The 25660-nt window shown below is 37.9% G+C and overlaps 1 protein-coding gene across 1 annotated transcript; it reads left to right on the forward strand.

Moving 5' to 3' along the window:
- On the forward strand, positions 1-24343 carry LOC128692220 (small integral membrane protein 14). The gene is made up of 5 exons (XM_070103656.1): positions 1-152; positions 2042-2125; positions 5510-5558; positions 12935-13086; positions 17742-24343. The coding sequence occupies exons 2-5, from the start codon at positions 2051-2053 to the stop codon at positions 17778-17780; spliced, it is 315 nt and encodes a 104-aa protein (XP_069959757.1). The 5' UTR covers positions 1-152; positions 2042-2050; the 3' UTR covers positions 17781-24343.
- The last annotated feature ends 1317 nt before the right edge of the window (positions 24344-25660 follow it).

The following is a 25660-nucleotide window of genomic DNA, read 5'->3' on the forward strand; positions in this document are numbered from 1 at the left end:
TAGTAAGCGAGGTAAGGTTGGTAGGTGTGGTTGGTGGTGTCAGCTGTGTTTGTAAATACTGTGACTGAGGATCCTGGCGACCACCCACCTCCAATATTTCTCCTCCTATTTCCCTACCCTTCAGTTTTTATAACTCCAACAACAAAGAGGATGTATGTATACGTGAAATTCTATACACTTTTGTAATATTATTGCCAGGAAGTGATTGAAAGTGTCCCGATAAAAGGTTTGTGTGGGAGGATGGTTAGGTGGCCAGAGAAATTTTCTAGTTTTTGTCCACTTTTATAAGGGAATGGAAATATATTTTGCTTGTCTTTTCATTCAAGAGTGTAATAAACTTTTGTTACTAATTAGCCCATGTTAGTAATAACTTGTAGAGAATGTAAGTAAATAAAAATCAAATCACCGTCAGTATTTTTCTTTCGAGGTCACTTTTAATATCACAAAAAAAAAAATTAAGCTTAATCAGCATAACAAACTGTTAATTTACCCCCACCAAAAAAAAAAAAAGCCTAATCATGGAAATAACTGTTATGATGCTCAGTCTTTATTTTCACAGTTGAGTTACTGAGCTATTTTAACTTTTGAGGTTTAAATAATAAGATATTAAAAGGACCACAATGGGAATAAGTCACTTTGACTTTTTTTTTTTTTGGGGGGGGGGGGTTATCCAGGCAAATTACACTATGGTAATTGTACTCGTGTGTACCTGTTCCTAAATAAACTTAAACGATGATGGTGCTTGTCAAAATTACTTTGTATCTCAGTGGTACAAAATACCAAAGATGGAGCCATTATTAATAGTTTTTTAGTTGTCTGCAAGTGACGTGATGTGCTTCAGATATAGTTTGTGTTAGCTGTGTTTCACTTGTGTAATACTTACCTTTGACTGGTTACAAGACCTGTCCTTGCATCCTGGCCTCTGGCCATGTACATGCTTCTTATTACTTTCAACCATCAGTTTACCTGGAGAGAGTTCCGGGGGTCAACGCCCCCCAGCCCGGTCTGTGACCAGGCCTCCTACAAATATTTAAAATATAATTTACAGAGCAATACATCGTTGCATCTTAAACAATTGTGACAGTGATGATAATGATTATTTTAACTAAAAATATTTAATACAGTGCTGGAATTAAAAAAAATTATTTTAAAGAAAGACATTTGTTATGCAAAACATTCCAGGCAGACTTGAAAATGATGTTAAAAAATAGGAAAGAAATTCACTAAGGTACTCTACTGTACACTTAATATAGTAATATACACACAATTTACAGATATACTACAATAAATATTGAAAATAAAGGAGCTAAAATTACAAAAATTTAACAAGTGAATTTTGCTCAGAATTTTAAAAGCTCATTATTTAGGTAAAGATTATGTCATGTAATTTTTGTGTGACAATAGTTTCTGTACGTATTAAAGTGTTTTTGGGTTATCCTAGGTAATTTACACTATGTATCAAAATTGTACTTATGTGTACCTGTACCTAAATAAACTTACTTGGTAAGCTAGCAACTTAAGATGCAGTACCATTGACATAAATGTTTATGATTATTGCACGAAATACCACATCGCATTCAAGAAATAACTCTTGGCAATTTTTTAAGCAACTGTTTTTTTTTTTTTTTTTTATCCTTCAGACAGGTTGTTTCAAATTTTGGGTCCTTTGAGTTACATGGAGTGTTTACTCACGTTGTCATGAATGTAAATATCAGTTTACCTGGAGAGAGTTCTGGGGGTCAACGTTCCCGCGGCCCGGTCTGTGACCAGGCCTCCTGGCGGATCAGAGCCTGATCAACCAGGCTGTTACTGCTGGCTGCATGCAATCCAATGTACGAGCCACAGCCCGGCTGATCAGGTACCGACTTTAGGTGCTCGTCCAGTGCCTGCTTGAAGACAGCCAGGGGTCTATTGGTAATCCCCCTAAGTGAGATTTTTTTTTTTTTTCCCTAGTGTTATGCCTTCGTTATCTGAATTCAAAATTTAATTTTAATTAACAAAATTCTGTTTTGAACTTAATCATTCATTTTTTTTCCCCCAGATAAACACAATGGCAGATGGAGGTTTTGATCCTTGTGAGTGCATCTGGAGCCATGAGATGGCCATGAGGAGGCTCCTGTCACTTGTAAGTTCCCCACCTCCCCTTTTTTTTATATAGGTATGAACAGTTGCAATATTCATTTAAACTATTCTAGTGCAGTACACATTGAACATACCACAAGCTTCTTATGTAACTTTGTTTTTTACCTGCGGTACAATTCTTCGCAATAATACAATGATTATTTTCCAAGATTTATTAGAATTGCAAAATTAGGTTAGCAGTTTTTATTTCCTGTATGAAAAAAATACATGCAATGCATGTCACAGGAATTATTAATATTTAATAATTCTGTTATTTATGTTCTGTGCCATCAGTTCTTAAGTACTAATGCAAGACTGTGAGCAGCAGCACCAGCACTAGTAGCACTGGTGTTTTGTTACTCATTTCAGCCTAAATAGCTTTGCCAGGTCCTACTTCTGAGATGGCCAAACTGTAAGACATCCAGCAAGGAAGAGCTGCAAGTAGGAGTTGGCGTGAAGAGCACCATAGTCGTGGAGATTCTAGACCGTAGGGAAGGAGGCTGGCGCTTATATACTAATACCAGGTGGAAAGGGATGTGTAAGAGACGAAGGCATAGTCACTGGCAGGCGGGATTTCCCAGTGGAAGTAAGTCATACCCAAAGAGATGGGTTAGTTGTAGTAGTAGTTGTAGCCATGAAATAGGTTATGTACATGTCCTCAGAATCAAGATTCCATGATGTTGCAGCGTCTGACAGGTTTTACAAGAATGGTATACAATACCGACAAGATGAAAATAATTTCATCTTGTTGGTATTGTATACCATTCTTGTACAACCTGTCAGACACTGCAGCATCATGAAATCTTGATTCTGAGGACATGTACATAACCTACTTCATGGCTACAACTACTACTACAACTAACCCATCTCTTTGGGTATGACTTCCACTGGGGAATCCCACCTGCCAGTGACTATGCCCTCGTCTGCTACACATCCTTTTCCACCTGGTGTTAGTATATAAGCGCCAGCCTCCTTCCCTACGGTCCAGATCTCCACGACTACGGTGCTCTTCATGCCAACTCAGAGGCTGAGGGACTGATTACCTCATCTTTTGTATATAGTTCTCTTTAAATGATGTCCTAGAATTTGTATTGATAAAGCCACTGGATGGCAAAACATCTACAATAAAGATACCCAGGTGTTGCACATGTCTTAATTTCTTCTTTTATCTTGTTTTAAAGCAGAAAATGTTGACTACTATAGATGGAAAGTTTATACTTGTACTTTGTTGTCTATTATTTAAGATCCATCTATGAAATTGCTTATAGCAAAGGATATATTAATATGACTAGGAAAAACAACTTGATTGAAGATGACTTTCTTGTGTGGTTAAGTATCTGTTTCAGTCAACACAGTGTTAACATCTTGGCCAGTTCTCATTGCTGACGTTGTTTCGTGTGATTTACCATATGGTTAGTCTAATGGTTACTTTTTTCAGTTGATAAGATAGGTATTCAAGAGTTGTAGCTGCACACAGGCAGTGCAGTACCATCTTAATATTTTTTTTTTTTTTTAACAAGTCAGCCATCTCCCACCGAGGCAGGGTGACCCAAAAAGAAAGAAAATCCCCAAAAAGAAAATACTTTCATCATCGTTCAACTCTTTCACCTCACTCACACATAATCAGTTTTTGTAGAGGTGCTCAAAACACAACAGCTTAGAAGCATATACATATAAAGATACACAACATATCCCTCCAAACTGCCAATGTCCTGAACCCCTCCTTTAGAGTGCAGGCATTCTACTTCCCATTTCCAGGACTCAAGTCCGGCTATATAAAAATAACTGGTTTCCCTGAATCCCTTCACTAAATATTACCCTGCTCACACTCCAACAGATCGTCAGGTCCCAAATACCATTCGTCTCCATTCACTCCTATCGAACACGCTCATGCACACCTGCTGGAAGTCCAAGCCCCTCGCCCACAAAACCTCCCTTACCCCTTCCTTCCAACCTTTTTGAGGATGACCCCTTCCCTGCCTTCCTTCCCCTACAGATTTAAATGCTGTCCATGATATTCTACTTTGATCCATTCTCTCTAAATGACCAAACCACCTCAACAACCCCTCTTCAGCCCTCTGACTAATACTTTTATTAATTCCACACCTTCTCCTAATTTCCACACTCCAAATTTTCTGCATAATATTTACACCACACATTGCCCTTAGACAGGACATCTCCACTGCCTCCAACTGCCTCCTCGCTGCTGCATTCACAACCCAAGCTTCACACCCATATAAGAGTGTTGGTACTATTGTACTTTCATACATTCCCTTCTTTGCCTCCATAGATAACTTTTTTTTGTCTCCACATATACCTCAATGCACCACTCACCTTTTTTCCCTCATCAATTCTGTGATTAACCTCATTCTTCATAAATCCATCTGCCAACACGTCAACTCCCGAGTATCTGAAAACATTCACTTCTTCCATAGTCCTCCCTAATTTGATATCCAATTTTTCTTTATCTAAATCATTTGATACCCTCATCACCTGCCTTGTTATTATAATTATAATAATAATATGTGCTCCTATACTAGTTAAAAAACTACAACATGACCACCCCCTCCTTCAAAGTACACCCATTGCACTTCCCAGCTCCAGGACTCGAGTCCGGCTTGCTGGTTTCCCTGAATTCCTTCATAAATGTTACCTTGACTACACACAATGACAAGGATGTGTACTCTGTGTGTATTCGACTGTGTGTGGTCGGAGGAGTCAGTTTACAGTTCCTGGTTCTGCCTCTTTCCTGGTTGCAACTAGGTTCACTCCTGGCTTTGAGAACATTATCATACCTAGTCCTAAACCAAAGTTTGCATCCTGCCTCTACCACTTTGCTCTCCAGGTAGTTTCACTTCCTGACAATTTTAAGGCTGAAGAAATACTTCCTAACATCCATAAGACTCGTCTGAGTGTTCAACTTCCTGCAGTGCCCTCATTTTCCTGTTTCCCATCCCATGTGTGAGCACTCGCCTAATTGTACTCGCCTAATTGTGGTTGCAGGGGTTGATTCACAGCTCCTGGCTCTGCATCTTCACTGGTTGCTACTCGGTCACTCTCCCTGCTCCATGATCTTTATCATATCTCTTTTTAAAGCTATGTATAGATCCTGCCTCCCCTGCATCACTTTCCAGATTGTTCAACTTTATGACTGAAGAAATACTTCCTAACATCCCTGTGACTCATTTGAGTCTTCAACTTCCAAGTGTGACCCCTTGTTGCTGTGTCCCATCTCTGGAACATCCTGTCTGTCCACCTTGTTGATTCCTGTCAGTACTGTATATACCATTATAGCCCCCATCTCTCCTGTCCTCCAGTCTCGTGTGGGCATGCGTGTGTGTAAGTTAATGTATGCAATACATTAATTCCTTCATTTTGCACTTGTCAGCTTCGACAGTCACAGAGCTACTGCACAGACACCGAGTGCTACAATGAATGTGAGTACCATATACTGTAATTTGTTTGAAGTAGCAACTAAAGCCAGTACAGTTTCTGTAAGAAGAAACAAGACAAGTTCCAGTAGGAGGTACCTGATCAGCCAGGCTGAGATGGTTATGTTGGCTTGTGGGCTTATGGAAAGTGGTTACAGTTCAGGCTATGAGACAGCAAATTAAGTTAACATGTGTATTGTAAGTAAACTTAATATAAAATTAAATTTATATTCATGTCATTTCAGTCAAAACTTTTGTCTGTAGAATTAAAAATTCTTAATGAATTATTTGGAAATTCTTATTAGAAATATTAATTTAAGATGAATGACAACCTTCTACCTGATTATCTTATTGTATTTTTTGATATTAAATTAATCTAAACTTTCCACAGTCATGAAGGCCAACTTTGTTATCCTCCTTGTGAACCTCTATCACCATTTGTCTTTGTCCCTTAGTACACACACAAATAATTTTAGTCATTAGCTAAATCCCTGTGGGTCTTAAGCATAATATACCAGAGTTCAGCTAGGTTATGATAATAGGTATAAAATATATATATATATATATATATATATATATATATATATATATATATATATACATAAATCACTTTAATTTGAAAACCTGAAATATATTAAAAAAAACTCTCTAGTGACAACAAAAGTATTATTATTATTATTATTATTATTATTATTATTATTATTATTATTATTATTATTATTATTATTATTATTATTATTATTATAATATTCCCCCCCCCCAACATCGGACATCTCCCGCCGAGGCAGGGTGACTCAAAAAGAAAGAAAATACTTTCAGCATCATTCAACACTTTCACCTCACTCGCACATAATCACTGTTTTTGCAGAGGTTCCCAGAATACAACAGCTTAGAAGTATATACATATAAAAATACACAATATGTATATCCCTCCAAACTGCCAATATCCCAAACCCCTCCTTTAGAGTGCAGGCAATGTACTTCCCATTTCCAGGACTCGAGTCCGGTTATATAAAATAACCAGTTTCCCTGAATCCCTTCACTAAATATTACCCTGCTCACACTCCAACAGTTTGTGTACTAATTTAGGAATGAACACTGCTGATAATATATGTGGTCCTTAGCCAAAAAGAAAAAGAAACAATATTATATAGGCAATAAAACACAGCTGCCTCAAAAAAAGACATGTAGATGGCCCTCACAATAGGTAAACTAGTGAAGCATGTATACATGACACACAAAATAAATACACATACGTACAAATTATTTAATGAAATTAAATTTGTGTATGGTAAATACATAAATGCTTTGGGGTATTTAAATTAATCATTAAACTTTGACAATTAATGCCTTATTAAATAGTAAATTAATGACTTTGTATGTAGCCAAGAAACATTAATTAACTGAGGGTAACCTCACACCTGTTAGCATACCACAGATAAAATAAGAAATGAGGTTAGAGTAGGCACTAACAAGTATCTTCCACTTAGCAGTAATTTGGTTAAACCTTTATGGAATTAATTGATCAAAAACAAGATTAACCCTTTCAGGGTCGAGAGGCCCTCTCCTAAACTTGTTCTCAAGGTCGAAAATTTTTCGGACAAAAAAAAAAAAACTCATGAAATGATAGAGAATCTTTTCCCGATCATAATGACACCAATGTATGAAATTTTATGGAAAACTTACGGAATTATGCTCTTGCGAAGTTAGTGGTCTCGGCAATGTTTACGCATCGGTGATTTCGCCCACTTTGAGCCCTATTTTCGGACAATTCCAGTGTACTAGTCGACAAAAACCATAACTATTTTGTTAGAGCTCCATTTTTTCTATCAAATGAGTACAAGAAACCACCCATTTACCCATTTCAACTATCCAATAAAGTGGTCAGAAATTAGCAGTTTTGCCAATTTCACACAAATTTCAAAAGATGCTAATTTCCAAATAGGGTTCAGAACAAGACAGATATTCCTGGCACTAAAATAACATTTCCTCTGTTCATTAGTCACGTCCCCAGGCTCCTCGTACATTTCTTTTGCTTTCCACTTTGAATTTTTATTCTAACAAAAAATAGAAGATTTACTGTTATGCAGACTACTGCATTAGTGTAGAAATGGTATGAATAATATCAGCCCACTTGTGAAAGAATATTAGACTCGCCAGCTGACGTGTATTGGACGCGTGGCATGATTTGTTTACTTTAGAACTTTGGCAAAAATCAAACATTTCTGCTACTTTGAGCTCATTTTCAAGGTACTTTTCATTGTGAAACCAATCAAAATCGTCTCAATTTCTGTAATATGTCTTCCATTCTATGAAATGAGACCAGGAAAACTAGAATAAAACCATAAATACCACATGAAAATACAATGCGAAGTTGCTGTTGTAAACCAAAAACACGGTCAAAGTTTTTTTTTTCTCATTATGCACTGTGTGCTGCAGGATTTTTTTTATACTGTGCACACTGACCACATAGACCCATTCTTTCATATGTAGGCCTACCAGCTTTCTCTCGCTAGATTTGAAGGCGCTAGAATTTATGCATACTAATACTTAAATAACCCTGGTGCGTAAGCCGTACTAGTAAGTCAGAAACCCTGAAAGGGTTAATAATTAATTTGAGAGTCGGCTATTTTAGAAACTCCTAGAGCATGTCCACCTACCTTGGTCTCATCACCTACTGCATGGGAAGCCAGGCACACTTGTTTTTTACCAGAGTAATACTTGGTCAGTCAATGAAAATTCAGGAAATCTCCTGAGCTGGGCATAAGCCAATCACCAAACTCTGCTCCCTTCCATACACCCAGCGGGGTAGCCCAGTGGTGAGAGGCGTGACTCTCACCACTGGGGGCCTGGGTTCGAATCCCAGATGAACTACTAGAAAAAAATATAGAAACTGTAATCCAGTGGTGAGAGGCGCGACTCTCACCGCTGGCGTTCGGGGTACGAAAACCAGACGAACTACCTGAAAAAAAAGTGTAGTGCAGTAGTAAGTGCCAGGATTCTCACCACCGGTTCCCGGTGTAGAGACACGCACAAACTAATGAAAAAAATATCGAAACTGTAGGCCAGTGATGAGAGGCGCGACTCTCACCACTGGTGTCCTTGGGAACGAGATGTAGACGAAATGCTCCCTTCCATATTAAGTTTCAGGAGAAGCTGTTGTATCCTTGTTGGTAAGCAACCCCTCTGCTACACTGACATTGACAAGATATTAGCCTAGTACCTGGCTTAAATTGGCAGTTTATAACATGCCAGCTTTCATATGCTAAGAGTAACTAAGATAAAACAAAAGCATATAAATTGTGGTTTTTTTTTTTTTTAACACGTAGGCCATTTCTCACCAAGCCAGAGTGACCCTAAAAGAAAGAAAAAACTTTGATCATCATTCAACACTTTCACCATCACTCATACATAATCACTGTTTTTCCAGAGGCATTCAGATACAACAGTTAAGATGTCCTTCCAAACTGCCAGTATCCCAGACCCTTCCTTTAAAGTGCAGGCATTGTACTTCCCACTTCCTGGACTCGAGTCCGGCTAACTGGTTTCCCTTAATCTCTTCACACAATATTACCCTCCTCACACTCCAATAGCTCATCAAGTATAGAGTACTAAAAATAAGAAAACCAAACATTCATAATTTTATTCATTATATAAATAGTAAATGTTGGCAAAATTATTCTTCCTATTTCAGCTCAACACCACACCAGACATTAGTTCAGGAGTTAGAGGAACAGGCAGGGTTAAAAGTCAAGTGCTCCAGTGGGTCAGGAAGTACATGATTGAAAGATGGCAGAGAGTAACAGTAAGGGATAAGGCATCAGAGTGGGAAAGAGAGTAATGAGTGATGTTGTATAAGGATCAATACCTGGACCACTACTGTTTTTAATATACATGAATGATCTACCAGAAGAGATAGTACTATGTGTCACTGTTTTTTGATGGTGTAAAGCTAATAAGGAAAATAAGAAAAAGGAGAGGAGAATGAAAACCTCCAGGAAAACCTCAACAGACTGTAGATGTGGTCAAACAAGTGGCTTCTCAAGTTTAACCTGAACAAATTCAGAGGAGGTGAGGGCAAACCATACCAGGCACTGAATACAGCATGGTAAGAGAGAAGATGCAAATATCAGTGATAAGGACTTGGGGTGACTATAACATCATGCATACTGCCAGAAATACAATACAGTGGACCCTCAGCTAATGATATTAATCCGTTCCTGAAAGCTCATCGTTAGCTGAATTAATTTTCCCCATAAGAAATAATGGAAATCAAATTAATCCGTGCAAGACACCCCAAAGTATGAAAAAAAAAAAAATTTACCACATGAAATATTAATTTTAATACACACAAACTGTGATGGGATGGGAGGAGGGGAGAGTGTGGAAGTTGTTAATGTTTAGAAGGGGAATCCTCTTCCATTAGGACTTGAGGTATCAAGTCCTTTTCCGGGGTTACTTCCCTTCTTCTTTTAATGCCACTAGGACCAGCTTGAGAGTCACTGGACCTCTGCCGCACAACAAATCTGTCTATAGAGGTCTGTACCTCCCGTTCCTTTAAGATTTGCCTAAAATGGGCCACAACATTGTCATTGTAATAGTCACCAGCATGGCTTGCAATAGCTGTTTTAGGGTGATTTTCATCCATAAAGGTTGGCAGTTCAACCCACTTTGCACACATTTCCTTAATCTTTGAAGTAGGCACAATGGATTCCACAACTGGCATAGGCATCTCAGGGTTAGCCCCAAACCCTTCAAAATCTTTCTTAATTCCCATACTAATTCTCACCCTTTTTATCACAGGGTTGGCACTAGAAGCTTTCTTGGGGCCCATGGTGACTTATTTTGCAGGTACAATCACTAAAAACGCTGTGATAATATGAAATGTTCTGATTGTATGCGTGGATGCGACCACACTGGCTGACTTGTAAACACTGGCACCCACGGGATGTTACAAAAAACACGATTCTAAAAAGCTTAGAGATCTCCAGTGAATACTAGAAAGGACTGCCCTTCTAGCATCCAGCCTGTTACTGAGTTTTCGTAACAATTAGTCAGAATCCTTGTCCAATTATCCATTAGAATTCAATAAGAATTAATAGTGCTTCAGGATTACAACTGGTAGGCTACTAACTAGAGAAATTAAAATTTAATAAATTTATTAATTAAGTTGTCTAGGCGTATATTAAATTAATCAATTCAAACAAATTAATAATAATCACTTCTCTCGTGTACAGTATTATTGTGCTGAAAGCACATATCACATTTATATTTCTTAAGTACTGTTTGGTACATTAACATTTAATAAGATATTACAAATATGTACAAGTAAGTTTGTGTGTATGTGTGTAAGTGCTCTAAGTAGTTCACTGTCTCACGACTCGACTAGACTTAAACAAGTGACTGACAAAGTCCTCAAACTAACTTCTTGACCAACAGGCAATCAGAACAGTCTGCTTGAACAATAAAAAGAATGCTAAGCCCAATAGCAATATAACAAGCAACTGCGACACAGAATCAGGAACAAGGAGATAATATAAGACACTAAGTAGGGACCATCAGCAGATCCTCCACAAAAGTCACAAAACTCCCATACTACTGAATCTAAGTTCAGCATAAGAAAATTCCTGACTGTGACAGTACAGATACCAGTACAAGTTAGGTCAGAAGCTACAGCTCAGGACCTGAGTTGCTCAGAGTGTCTATGCGACACACAACCTCAGTACAACGTCGAAAATCACTAAGTCTATACAATGTTCTGTGAACAGAGTCCCACAGAACCTACAACAATGAGACAGAGACGATCTTCCAACAAGAGCCAATAAGGGAGATTTAGGCACTTGTCAGGAATACGTCCAACCACCAAGCGAGTCTAGACCAGACTGAATACTTCAGGCGAGGTGTGTACACCCCCCCTCGATCACGTGATAACTCCGTGGACAGTTGCTGCCCAGCAACAATGAGAAGCTGGCAGAGTAATGAGCCACCAGTGATAATTACAGTAGTTAGACAATCAAGACTTGAACTATGAGCACATAATATGTTACATCCTACCTAACGAAAGTAACCAAGTCAGATAATAATATAAAGCAATATATTTACGATTTAGCTATTATCGCAAATATAAGCAATATAAAATTATATGAAAAGGTAATATATATTATATACATATACATAATATACATCATATACATTGTAACCCATTCAGGTGTTGCAACACGGGACAACTGAGGTGCACTCAGGCCACACGTGGACGCGTCTCGAATGAATCGCGTTGGGTGAGTTTTTTAGCATTAGCTGAGGCAAATTTTTGGCGTTAAAATGTATCATTAGCTGGATTTAACGTTAGCTGATGCCATCGTTAGCTGAGGGTCCACTGTACACACGAAGCGTATAATGTCAGCAGCATATGCAGATTCATAAACCTCTACAGCATTCAGGAATTTAAGCAGAGTTTTCTTCAGAACTCGATATACAATATGTTACGCCAGCCATTGAGTACACAGCCCCAGCATGGTGCCCATGTCTGGTGAAACGTGAAGAAACTCAAGAAGGTCCGAAGGTTTGCAACCAGACTAGTAGCAGAATTGAGTAGAATGCACTGAAAAGAGACTGAGTGAACTGAACCTGATGACCTTGGCAGAGAGGATAAGGGAGGACATGATCACTGCACACAACATTCTCAGAGAATGTAATTAACACATATGCAACACTTTGGTATCTTTATTGTGGAGAAGTTTTGCTATCTCGTACAGAGAGAATAAACAATGAGAGACATGACAGGGTAATTGAAGGTGGTCAGTCCCTCAGCCATGATAACAGTTCAGCCCTTTTATGCTAAGGGACTGATCACCTTAAATTACTTGATGTCTTCCATCATTTATCTGTGTGATTTCTATGTGGGCCAACAGTCGCCAGTAGCAACCAGGCAATCAGCAGCAAGCTCAGCTGCGGCAATATGAAAACTCCCACAAAAAGTCATAGGTAAACAGTAAAGATACCCAAGGGTTTCTTATGTGTTAATCTTTTTGTCAGATTTGTTTATTGTTAATATAATAATCCTCAGAGGAATAGATAGGGCTGATAGTGAAAGATGGTTTGAATTAAGAGGAACAGAATCGAGGGGACACCAGTGGAAGCTGAAGAAACATATTGACCAGTTTCAGGATGGTTGAAAAGTGTACAACTTGGATGAGACAATGGTGGAGGCAAAAACTTTTTGCTCAGCCTCCTACTCTACTCTGATCAGAGTAGAGTAGGAGGCAGGACCAGGAGCTGAGCCTTGACCCTTGCAAACTCAAATCAGTGAATACACATACACCCCACCCTGTATGCTACATACAGTATACTAGTGTGTAATGTTTTAGTATTGTCTGCTTCAGTGCCAGCACCAACACCATCGAACCAAGATGTAGGAGGTGACAGCATGATGCTGCTGGCCATGATGTGGGCACTGTTTGCCATCGCTCTCTTCTTCATGCGCCCATCATCACTGCGTGCTAATCCCAATGCCAAGCCTGCCAACAGCAACCAGGTAACCAACACTGTATACTACTTAATATATTTACAACATGCCCACAGTTTGAGGGAGGATTATTGTTATAGGAAAGCCTTAAATCTATATGGACTATACATCACCTGCAGAACAGGAGGTAATCAGGTTTGGTACAAGGAAGGGATGTATTGCTCTGGTTTCTTGGATCACAATCCCTTCACCATCATCAAGACCTTTAAGGGAATTTGTAAAGGTTCCTCTACACATCATGGGTTTGTTGTAAATTGTTCCAGACATCGTATCGTCTTTCATTTTTATTAAATATAATGGTCATACACCGTAACTCAGTTACAGTATGGGTAAATTTAATGTTTAGTACAGTACCAGTAATGTTGATGAAGCAAGTGTACTGTACATAGTATATAATTTTTTTTAAAGAATACCCATTTTTTTTTTTTTTTTTTTTTTTTACATTTTTGATGTGCAAGATGTATATTTTATATTTCACTATGTTGTTTAAATTTAGGCCCAGAAATTCTTTTCACGTTTTTCAGTGTGTGTATTATAGGCAAATATTTTAACTTTTGAGTACTAAGTCCTCTTTGTTCTTTGCAAGTTTGTTGGTTATTACTCTTGTGGAATTTTTTAGGTGTTCATCATGTACAAGTGAATATGTTAAGGACAGAGACATCTAGATTTAAGGTGACAAAAGTAGTCGTGTAAATAAACAACTGACTTGTGTTATTGATTTGTACTTTTTAGATCTTTGATGTAGTTGAGTAGTAACAGAACAAGGATTCTGCCTTGTGATATTCTACCTTCGTATTTATAGGTAGGATTATCATGTCATTAAGTTAGATCTTAAAGGAGAGTATATGACCTATGATTCTAAAGTGTTCTAGTTAAAGAAAGAGGTGGATGCTGTAATTAACTTAAACAAATGCCTCACAAAATCATAACACGATCACAAACAAATATACCTAGAGCCAGCTGGCCAAGTGGTTAAGACACTGGCCTGTGAGTTTTAGGACTCACTTTCCATGGGTTCAGACCACACCCATTCCATGACTTGACTTTTTTAAACAAACACTTTTACTAGATCAGTGAATAAACCTAGTTGATATTCATTAGGTTCTTGATTTTTAGATTTTCAAGTTTTGTCATTTTTTTTATAGATCAAACCAAACCGGCATAGATATACATTATCTTTTCTTCTTCTTTCAATGTCCCAGCCGTATCCCACCGAGGCAGGGTGGCCCAAAAGGAAAAACGAAAGTTTCTCCTTTCAAATTTAGTAATATATACAGGAGAAGGGGTTACTAGCCCCTTGCTCCTGGCATTTTTGTCGCCTCTTACAACACACATGGCTTACGGAGAAAGAATTCTGTTCCACTTCCCCATGGAGAAGATATACATACAGTGGACCCCCGCATAGCGAACGCCTTGCATAGCGAACGCTTTGTTCGCCAAAATTTTGCCCCGCATAGTGGACAAAAACCCGCTCAGCGACCTTCGTCCGAGACGCGTCCAATGTGCGGCCTCAGCCAGCCTCACATGTGCCTCCCGTCCCATTGTTTACCAGCCAGCCTCCGCGGTAACATTCAAGCATACACTCGGAATATTTCGTATTATTACAGTGTTTTCGGTGCTGTTTCTGGAAAATAAGTGACCATGGGCCCCAAGAAAGCTTCTAGTGCCAACCCTGTGGTAAAAAGGGTGAGAATTAGTATGGAAATTAAGAAAGATTTTGAAGGGTTTGGGGCTAACCCTGAGAAGCCTATGCCAGTTGTGGAATCCATTGTGCCTACTTCAAAAATTAAGGAAATGTGTGCACAGTGGGTTGAACTGCAAACCTTTATGGATGAAAATCACCCTGACACAGCTGTTGCAAGCTGTGCTGGTGACTATTTCAATGACAATGTTATGGCCCATTTTAGACAAATCGTAAAGGAACGGGAGGTACAGAGCTCTATGGACAGATTTGTTGTGCGACAGAGGTCCAGTGACTCTGAAGCTGGTCCTAGTGGCATTAAAAGAAGAAGGGAAGTAACCCCGGAAAAGGACTTGCTACCTCAAGTCCTAATGGAAGGGGATTCCCCTTCTAAACACTAACACTCTCTCTCCCCTCCTCCCATCCCATCAGTCATCACCAGATCTTCAATAAAAGTAAGTGTCATGTAATTGTGCATGCCTTTTTCAGTTTGTGTGTACTAAAATTAACATTTTTTTGTGGTAAAAAAAATTTTTTTTCATACTTTTGGGTGTCTTGCACGGATTAATTTTATTTCCATTATTTCTTATGGGGAAAATTAATTCGCATAGCGAACATTTCGCATAACGACCAGCCCTCTTGCACGGATTAAGTTCGCTATGCGGGGGTCCACTGTAATGTGTTAATATTAATTATGAGGGATCATATTTATTTGTCATTTTCATACTTTTATTTGCATTGTTAAGTTTCAAAAATGCTTATAATTATTTTTTGGGTACTATGGTGGATTAGCATAATCTTGATTCATTTGTGTGTAGATGAATAAGACACATGTACAACACTTGGATACCCTCAATGTGATGTTTTGCCAGCCAGAGACTTTGAGTTCATTAGAAAATAATTGATAAATGAGGTAATTTGAGGTGATAAATTCCTCAGCTTTGATAAATCTGAAACATGCACAGTTATGGAGACTTGTATATTGGAGGTAGGCAAATTGAAGCTGTTAAAGATGGTGTCATGGATGAGTGGTGCTCACTAGTGGAGGCAAGTCATACTAATAGGTTAGTCAAGCATTAGAGGTGTAGAAAGCATTTTTATGTGTCTGTCTCTTTAAAAAGCTTTAGTTCAGATGATTTCTTGAAGTATGTTGCCATGATTGGTGATAGCATATGTACAACTTTCTTGTATGTAATTAGTGGTTAATATATCATTCTGATTGTCCCTCTACCACCATTGAATTCCACTGTGTTTCTCACCTTCTTTATCAAAGAGCTGGCACTCGGAACTTTCTTTGGCCCCATGGTGGCTTATTTAGCAGTCGCACTCAATAAATAAGCACAAAAAAATGGATTATTACGAAATGTTTGATATGAATGCGCAGGGTAATGTTCACTGGATGAGAAACAAAGCCAGACTGACTCAGAATGCATGCGTGGGATGCTTTGTGTATGCGTTGGCAGATGGACACATTCGGTATGGCGGACGAAAACTGAGGTGATGAACAAAAACTGGGACAATATCTTAACAAAAAACCAAATTTGACAAAAACCAAGGCAAACGAAAACAAAGGTTCCACTGTACGTATATGCATTTTTTTTAACATACCAACAATCTCCCACTGAGGTAGGGTGACCCAAAAAACTGAAGTTTTTCTTTTTACATTTAGTAATTTATACAGGAGAAGGGGTTATTACTCCTTGCTCCTTATTGATACATTTCCAAAAATAATTCTGGCACATGCCTAGATGCCAGTGAATTGCATATATCAGGTCACCCCATAGTATTTAGATTAGGGTGATTTTTGTCTGTAATGTGCTGGAGGTCACAAAATGCAGCAGTTATGTACAAAAGATTTAGGAAAGGCTTTGAAAAATGTGATAATACTAAGTCTGCAAGTAAAATAATGGTATATCTACTTCATTGAGCAAAATAACTTTGTAATAGGGATAAATTTATGTAATATTTTGCAGGGATGTTGAGGAAAGTTACATAGAGAAATTAATAAGGTTTTTAGAATAAACAGTGGTAGCTTGAATTACAAGTGCCCCAACTTACGAGTTTTCCGAGTTACGAGCCATCACTTGGTTAATTTTTTGCTTTGAGTTGCGAGCCAGAATCCGAGTTATGAGCAAGCCAAAAAAACAAATAAAAAAATATATTTACTGAAAATGGTACAACAAAAGGTGGTTTTGGGACTTGTTGCTTATAAAACAGTGCTAGTGCAGTGTTCTCACTGGAGGTAATCATGTAATTATCTTTAGTTACTCGACAAAAAAATAAAGTTGCAAAGTTTTTGACATTTGCAAAATATCTTGCCCTTTACTCCCATGCAAATCCCAAAGTATTTGGAATATTTCCAATATTCCACAAGCCAGTTGTAGACAATCATTTTTTTATGATTCCTGTCAGTATTATTGCATTTACTTCAATAGAAAATTGCTGTTGTTTCAGTGTTTTCCTTATGAAACTAGTGATCTAGTGCAGTTAGCCTCTCAAAAACTCCGTTTTCTCTTACCCAGGACCAAAGAACACGTTATAGGAAGGAGCAGTAATGACTATATGCTCGGACTGGTCCTGGACACTTGCCACATTATGGTTTATTTTATTCATTCAAGAGTGTATATCATGTTTCTGTGTTACTTATAGTGTTTATTATGTCATATTAGATCAGTTCTGATAGATAAATAAGCCGTAGATTTGATATTAGCATTATATTGAAGTATTTTCTCCTGCCCCTCAAGATTCAGGAATTCCGCTGATGTAAAATTGGGGTGGCTTTTTGGGGGCTGGAATGGATTAATGGCATTTCACTTAATTTCAATAAGGAAAATTGATTTGATATATGAGCAAATTGATTTACAAGCTCGGTCACGAAATAAATTAAACTTGTAAGTCAAGGTACCACTGTACTCTTAAAATTGTTGAAGTGTTGTCATAATTATAGTGTATCATCATCTCAAGTACATTTATTACTCATTAGGATGGAGGAGCTCCCCCTGCACCACCGACAGCCAATTAACATCTCGGAGTCGCACGGCCTTCATGTTACCCTCATCCCCAAGTGACCTTTCATCAGTTCCCGCACTTGTTGAAGAAAACCAAATCCTACTGCATGCTGCAATCAGGTTTATGGGTTTGCTGTGGTGTTTCACTTGCCAGCCAGTTAAACACACAAGAGTAGTAAATTGAACCTGTGCTCTCTTTATTAAATGGTGCATAATAATAATGTAATTATTAGGGTAATGGAAACCATTACTGATACTGAAAACCTTAATCTTTATTTTATAACCAGAGTATTTCCAGGTAACCAACTCCACCAAGTGTTCTACAAAACAAGTAAACCCAAACATAAAACACCCTTCTGTAGAATACCTAATAAAAGTACATTGTTCAGAGAAACTAGAACCAAAATAAATTGATGTTTCCAGTGCCAGTGCTGGTTTTCATCTTCATGTAGTAAACATTTCTCCAGCTGTGTCATTGAATTCAGTATACAACTTTGCAAATACTAGATCTCATTGCAGCATGATATATTAGACCTTGGGAAGTCCTTATAAAATAACAAAAAAGCTGGACCATTAATGAATTTTCTGCATAAATTTGTTAAGAGTTTGGATTTTTACAAAATGTCATTGTATGATCATTGAGAAAGTTTATATAGGACATTTCCTGGTCATATATATATGTAGGATTAAGTTCTGAATTTTGTAAGAATAGATAATGGTTTCTAATTTGTGTGTATTAGTCATCTAAAATATATATGTTTAAACACAAAAATACTGCAAGTTTTCAAAGGTTTAAACCATTGAAAAGTAATGAAATTTCAAATATATACATTGTATGTACTGAAGAAGAAGTAGACAGCAGATTTCTTAGTGTGAGGATAAGTTCGTACATTTGAAACAGTTTCGCTTTTGTTACTTTAAACTTTTGAAACTATGCTGATAAGATAATTGAATTGTTGAGTGACCAAAGTTTATTTTTTTTTATGATTCATAAGTCAAGTCAATCAGGCATTTCCACAGTAATTTTTTAATGAAACCCATAGATATTTTTCACTCCCATGTATAGATAATCTTTAGATTGAAAAATCTCATTATTGCTGTATTTAGTCATTGAAGAGTTCTGCACACACTGGAATATTTGTATTTTATTTTGGTTTATTCATGACAAATGCAGTAATCTTGGTTCTTTCTTTGATTGCTCTATTATAAATTAGAAAAGCAAGAAGTATACTGTATTAAGGATAAAACTCATTAAGTACAATTGCTTTTACCAGAGATATTATCTTTTTAATATGTTTCATAATACCATTAGTGCACAAAAATATAACATGCTGGGAGTTTATAATTATATTCTGAAGAATTATAATACTGTATATGATTTTTGTTTGTTGTATATGAAAGTTTGTACTGTACTTACTTTTTTTTATTTTGATAGTAAATTTTTAAGTGGAGTTGAAATTATAAATGTTTATATACATGAAAAAATTTGCTAATCTTTGTTTGTACTTTTAATATTCAACAGGATATACAGTATTTGCAAAGATAAACTTGTGCACTCCACATTACCTCTTATGGTCACGTACCATACAAGTGAGTAAATGCAAATAGATCTTTTTTTAAAAGCAAAATCTGTGATATTGCAACATCACTCTTATAGTAGCTTGCAGGAAGTGTCAGCAGTAGATCCTTGTGTCACTCATTATAGAATGGAAGGATCGGTATCTTTGGGGCCAGTCACTGTCACTAAATTCAGGGATGTATGTTCCCCCCCCCCCCCCCATAAGTCCAAATTAGCATTCATTCACCATGCATCAAGAACAGGTATTTAGAAAATCCCAATGGGAGATCATTTCCACTACACTTTCCTCAGCTACACTGCTAAGCTTGTTTCTAGATTTATTTACTCCCTGATCACATCCTGTCTATCATTGATCATATATAGCAACAAGGATGATAATAAGACAGAGTATGTGGTTAATGGGATTTTAATGAGAAAATGTTCCATCCACCAGAGACTTTATCAAATTGTAATCCCTTGTAGTTGAAACATCTTCCCAATAAAATGCCATAAACCAAACAGTCTTACTGACAAGCATCCCTAACTTGTCACAAGCATTGACCAAAGTCATAAACATTATCATTTGGATTACTGGTCAAAAAATATGGAACTAATAGATTGATTTACAATAATTTGGTATATTTAAATATTTAAAAAATATGATCCAGCATTCAGGCTTGGACTGTAGTACTTAAGTTGGTAAAATAAAAATTTCTGCAGTTGGTGTGCAAGTGGCATGCAGTGATTTTGTTTAGTCATTCAAGATGCAACAGATTTAAATTTTAGAGTGATGTTATAGAAGTTCTGGTACAGTGTGTCATTAAAAACTGCATAAAATGCAAATCTGCATGCACCTGTGCATGTGCATACAAGTACACACACATGCGCACACACACCAATAAAACTGGTATATTGTAGGTTAAGCCGAGACTCAGCACTTGCAGACAACCTGGCGACACATGTATTCACATTAGACCATCACATGAACTCAAACACCATGTACACATGTATTCATCCCATGTTCAGACATCCTACATACACACTCCATATACACATGCACCCATTACAATCATGGCACATGCACATGTGCTCACATGCATGCACACAAGCTCACACGCATGCATGTATGCTCACACACACACACACGTGTACACACACTCACACACAAACACTGCATGCACACAGTGTACATGTACACACAGACACATGCATGCACATGGATGTACACACATGGACATACACGCATGCAGGGCCAAAGAGCTAGAACTTAGCCCACACAGGTGTAAATGTACACAAAACTGTGTATTTACACACAACAAAAACACAGGGTCCTATAGATACAGCTCAACCCTTGTATCATATATGTACAGTGGTTATATGGTGTAGCAAAGGCTTCAGTTTGCTACATTCACAATATTGTGACACCTCAGTATGCACTTAGAGTTGAAGTGCATATAAGAGCTAAACAATGCCTGACACCCAGGTGGGAATGAAACGCATTCTGAAAGCGATTTAAGCCGGTGACGACTGAAAAACTAATGACACTTCTCATTTAACTTTACTTGGGCCCTCAGTGGTCCAGGAGCACAGTGCTCATCTGCTATCTTGAACTCTCATTGATCCAGGGGCACAGTACTCCTCTACCTTGAACTCTCATTGATCCAGGGGCACAGTACTCCTCTACCTTGAACTCTCATTGATCCAGGGGCACAGTACTCCTCTACCTTGAACTCTCAGTGGTCCAGGGGCACAGTACTCCTCTACCTTGAACTCTCATTGATCCAGGGGCACAGTACTCCTCTACCTTGAACTCTCATTGATCCAGGGGCACAGTACTCCTCTACCTTGAACTCTCATTGATCCAGGGGCACAGTACTCCTCTACCTTGAACTCTCATTGATCTAGGGGCACAGTACTCCTCTACCTTGAACTCTCATTGATCTAGGGGCACAGTACTCCTCTACCTTGAACTCTCAGTGGTCCAGGGGCACAGTACTCATCTACCTTGAACCCTCAGTGGTCCAGGGGCACAGTACTCATCTACCTTGAACCCTCAGTGGTCCAGGGGCACAGTACTCATCTACCTTGAACCCTCAGTGGTCCAGGGGCACAGTACTCGTCTACCTTGAACCCTCAGTGGTCCAGGGGTACAGTACTCATCTACCTTGAACCCTCAGTGGTCCAGGGGCACAGTACTCATCTACCTTGAACCCTCAGTGGTCCAGGGGTACAGTACTCATCTACCTTGAACCCTCAGTGGTCCAGGGGCACAGTACTCATCTACCTTGAACCCTCAGTGGTCCAGGGGTACAGTACTCGTCTACCTTGCTGATGAAAATTCATTCCTATAAATGCCATGTTTACACCACATATACAATACTGTGGATGCGATTTTATTGCTTTAATTTTATTCTTGATTACCATTTACATCATAGGTTAATCAGTATTTAAAACTTTGAATTTATGTATCACTCTTTCTAGTATACGAGTCTTTGTTTCAAAGAGTTGCGGATACTTTTAATTAAGGTAAAGCTGCATCATGAATTTGTATAGAAAACTAAAAATAATTTTTTCAACACACCAGCCATCTCCCACCAAGGCAGGATGACCTGGAAAAAAAAAATGCATGAAGCTTTTCTTTTTACAAAAAATCCACATAATACTGAAACTAAATTATATTATTTTTAAAAGCATTTTGTTAACGATGTATAGAAGTCTTGGATAACAACAGTGATGGACTCATTGACACGTTTTGGAAGGACATTGAACAAGTTTGCTGAAGAGTGAATGTCAGCAGAGCTTTGGGTTCCTCATACACAACATTAGTCCCTTTCAAGCCTTTTGACATTTTCAGTTGTGGAGAAGTTTGGTGTAAGCATTCCATTATTACTGAACCCCAGATTATGGGAGACGTCACAACCCCCTCTTGCATTCTTACATAGCATGCAGTTTAACCACACGTCATCTGCTGCCCGAGGTTATTCTAGAGTTTTATTGGTGAATATTTGTTGTATACACTACTTCTATTTATTATATTTACCTTAAATTTGGAGAGGAAACTTGGACAATGTTTCAGTTCTTCGTGGATCATTATTAGTCATGACTTGATATTTGGAGAGCCACTTTAGACGATGCTTAGTCTTTCGTGGATCATTATCAGTCATGACTATAATGGTCGACAATGAGCCGAACTCTGAAATTCTTTCTACAAATTACTGGTTAATAGTGAATTGTTCTAGCCATGGTATTGTGGCTTTCATTCTTCTGTTTTTTATATTAATTTAACCATTGATTTCTTTTGTTTCTTTTTTGTAAGGCTGGCTGATGGTGAGCATGTTAATTCTTTAAAACTATGATTCTGTGTGCAAAATTATTTCTAATCTTTGTATTTTTTGAAGTGCAAAAGGAGTAGCATTGTGTATCCATACCTGTGGATCACAAACTGTTCCACAAATTATTTTGTTGTCATTGGCAGAAAAATGTAAAATACTTTTCTTCGTAGTCCATTAGTCAGACTTTAAAGGAGCATGAATTTCATACAAAACTTTCATAGTAGTAATCACCAAAAATTTAGATGTTGAATTGCAGCATATTTAACTCACCAGACATAGTACTTTGTTGAAAGGGAAGGTTCTTGTAATATTTAATTAAAAGTTGCACGTACATTTAAAAAAATACTAAATTTTAATACTAAATGTATTACTTTACCCATAGGCCTAAAATATTCTATAGTGAAGTAAAATTTAATAAGATATTCTTGTTTTGACAATTATTAATGTGGATCTGGAGCATGTGTGTCTTGAGACAAATACCAATCCCTATTTTGACAAAAACATTTAATTGTAACATAATTGGATTTGAATAATAAGCATAGGCCAGTGGTGTGTGTATTTGCAAAAATACATTTGTAATACTCATATAAAGTTACTATTAATTTTCTTCTTTTAGATTCTTTAAACTAGTGTGTTTTGGTTTGAGCAAAAGTTTCATAGGAAAACCTAATACTGTACTGAATATATTATTTCCTAATACTGAATATATTATTGTTACATAGATCAGTAGTTCAAAAAGCTCTATACCATAATTTGAAACTTGAAATTGTTCCTCTTTTAAAAAGAAAAAATTGAGCAAGAAATGTTATACATGTCTAGGAAGGTAAGAGCTAAGGATTGCGTAAGAAAAATGTTCACTGGTGGTTCACAATAACTCAGTTTGGAGAGGAAATTAAAAATTTTTTTTATCATGACTTGATACTGATGGTTTGGGAGAGACCTAAACATCGTCTAAAGTTTCCTCTCTAAGTTATGGATTACTTGTTAATTTTTGTGACTTAGTCCTTACTGGTGATATAAGATAAACTAGTATAATGAGTCAAAATATGTACTTCATTTTGAGCATTGTTGACTAATTTAGAATGTTTGGGTAGGTAGAGATAATCAGCATTTAGAATTTAGAGGCAATACATTGTATTTGATGCTTGGCTGTGGGACTAGATGAAACATTATCATGTGTACCCTGAGAATATTAGTTTATCCTATCAGTTTCCAGTTGTATGTCATCTCGGCTCATTTGCCATTACTTTGTGTAAAGAGTAATACAGGGTATTATGCTAAATGTCTGAAGTAATATAACTGAGTGCTGGGCTAAATCAAATTTATATTATTAATTTCAGAAGGGCAAGGAAAATGGTGGGCTAATGTATACGTATTGGATTTTTATTTTCACATGTTAACTACTTAAACTCCTGTTTTCTAAATTTAAGTTTTTCATTTGTATGTTATAAAAAAAATTGTAGTTCAATTCAAAAACAAGTGCAAGTGAAAGATTTAAAATAAAATTTGTGTCACAGTAGATATATATATTCTTTAAGTTTAAATTGTCTGCACAAAACAGTGTTGTGCTTGCCCCTTTCTGTTATTGTATTATCCAAATATAATGTATATGTAATATTTTAAGGGAAGGTTTATTATTTTCCTGGAATACATTCAGTTTTGCACAAATAAATTATAAAAATGCTAATGATTTTGTTTCATCTCAAAGTTAATTGTTATTTAAAAAAACCTTAGTTATGTTTATATTGAATGGCATCCACCAGCTCCAGAGCAGCAAATTATCAAGCTGGCATGAACAAAATCTTCAAGTGGGATACAGAAGACATTACAGTATTCAACAAAGGTAAATTTCAGCTACTCCACTATGGAACAAATTTTTAGAAGTAGATCCTCTTCAAGGGGGGGCTCCTTGGCGTGGTGAAGAGGCTCTTGGTCTGAGGAATTAGACCTGTCGGTCTCCTTCCTCAGACCGAACCTAATTACCCCCCAATCCCCCGTTCCCTATCCCATCCTCCCCTTTTTCCTTTCCTCCTCCCCACCCCTCCCTTTTGGCCTTTGGGATTTTTTTTTTTTTTTTTTTTTTTTTTCCACAGGCACGCTAGTTCCTAGGTAGGGGAAAGGGTATCGGGGTCCATCCCATTCCATTGAGGTTCTTGGTGGTGGCGTAGTTTGCCGTGGAATCTGGATTGCCTGGGGATGTCCCAATCCCTCTCCGGTATCCCGTAGGGTGGCTTTGGTGTCTCTCGGGCGACGGGTGTATCTCTGGAAGCCACCTTTTGGATTCCGGGGGTGGTGGCCGAAGGAGATATGCTTTGTGGCGGATTTCCGGCTGCCCTCTTTTGTCCACCGAGGTAGCTTGGCAGATGTGAGGTTGCTATCCCAGATTGCCGGTTTACTGGCATGATGGGTAGGGTATGGCACGGGTTCCATGCTGCATCTGCACTACTTGCGGTGCTGAGGTCCTCTTGGGCGCGGAGGGAGATTTCTGGCCCTTTCATTCCTCCTAGGAACTATCCCTCCCCGGTCTCCCCTTTTTTTATTCTTTTTTTTATTTTTATTTTCTTTTTTCTTTTTTTTCTTAAAAATAAAAAAGAAGTAACCTAACCATGGCAGCCCTAGTCCATGAACCTAATTCCCCCGGGCCCCTTCTTGATACCGCACCCCGTTCTGACCCCGCCTCATCTTTGGACCACTCTTCGGACACTCCTCATGCCTCTGTACCTCTTGCCGGTGCTGTTTCCTCACCCGCTTCAGGTACTGAGGCCTCGACTGACTCCTTCGATTTATCTGACCTTCACTCTCCTCTGACTATGCTTCTGGCCTCTCCCTCTACGGTGCGGCAATTTTCGAATTGCCGGCCCGTTCCATGTCGGACCAACTCTGGTCCCACCCCTAAACGCCAACGACAATTACCTGCTGATGATACTTCTCCACCTTCTCGTTCTTCTCAGAAAAGATCGACACGTCCTTCACTACCTTTCCACGCTCAGTTTCAGACTGCACA

This window comes from Cherax quadricarinatus, chromosome 86 (assembly GCF_038502225.1).
Source record: "Cherax quadricarinatus isolate ZL_2023a chromosome 86, ASM3850222v1, whole genome shotgun sequence".
Taxonomy (NCBI): domain Eukaryota; kingdom Metazoa; phylum Arthropoda; class Malacostraca; order Decapoda; family Parastacidae; genus Cherax; species Cherax quadricarinatus.

What these genes read in the sequence shown, in the direction of transcription:
- LOC128692220 (XM_070103656.1), top strand. Translation starts at nt 2,051, where the DNA reads ATGGCAGATGGAGGTTTTGATCCTTGTGAGTGCATCTGGAGCCATGAG. An exon ending in TGAGGAGGCTCCTGTCACTT is followed by an intron (nt 2,126 to 5,509) that starts GTAAGTTCCCCA and finishes TGCACTTGTCAG; the next exon opens with CTTCGACAGTCACAGAGCTA. An exon ending in CACCGAGTGCTACAATGAAT is followed by an intron (nt 5,559 to 12,934) that starts GTGAGTACCATA and finishes TGTCTGCTTCAG; the next exon opens with TGCCAGCACCAACACCATCG.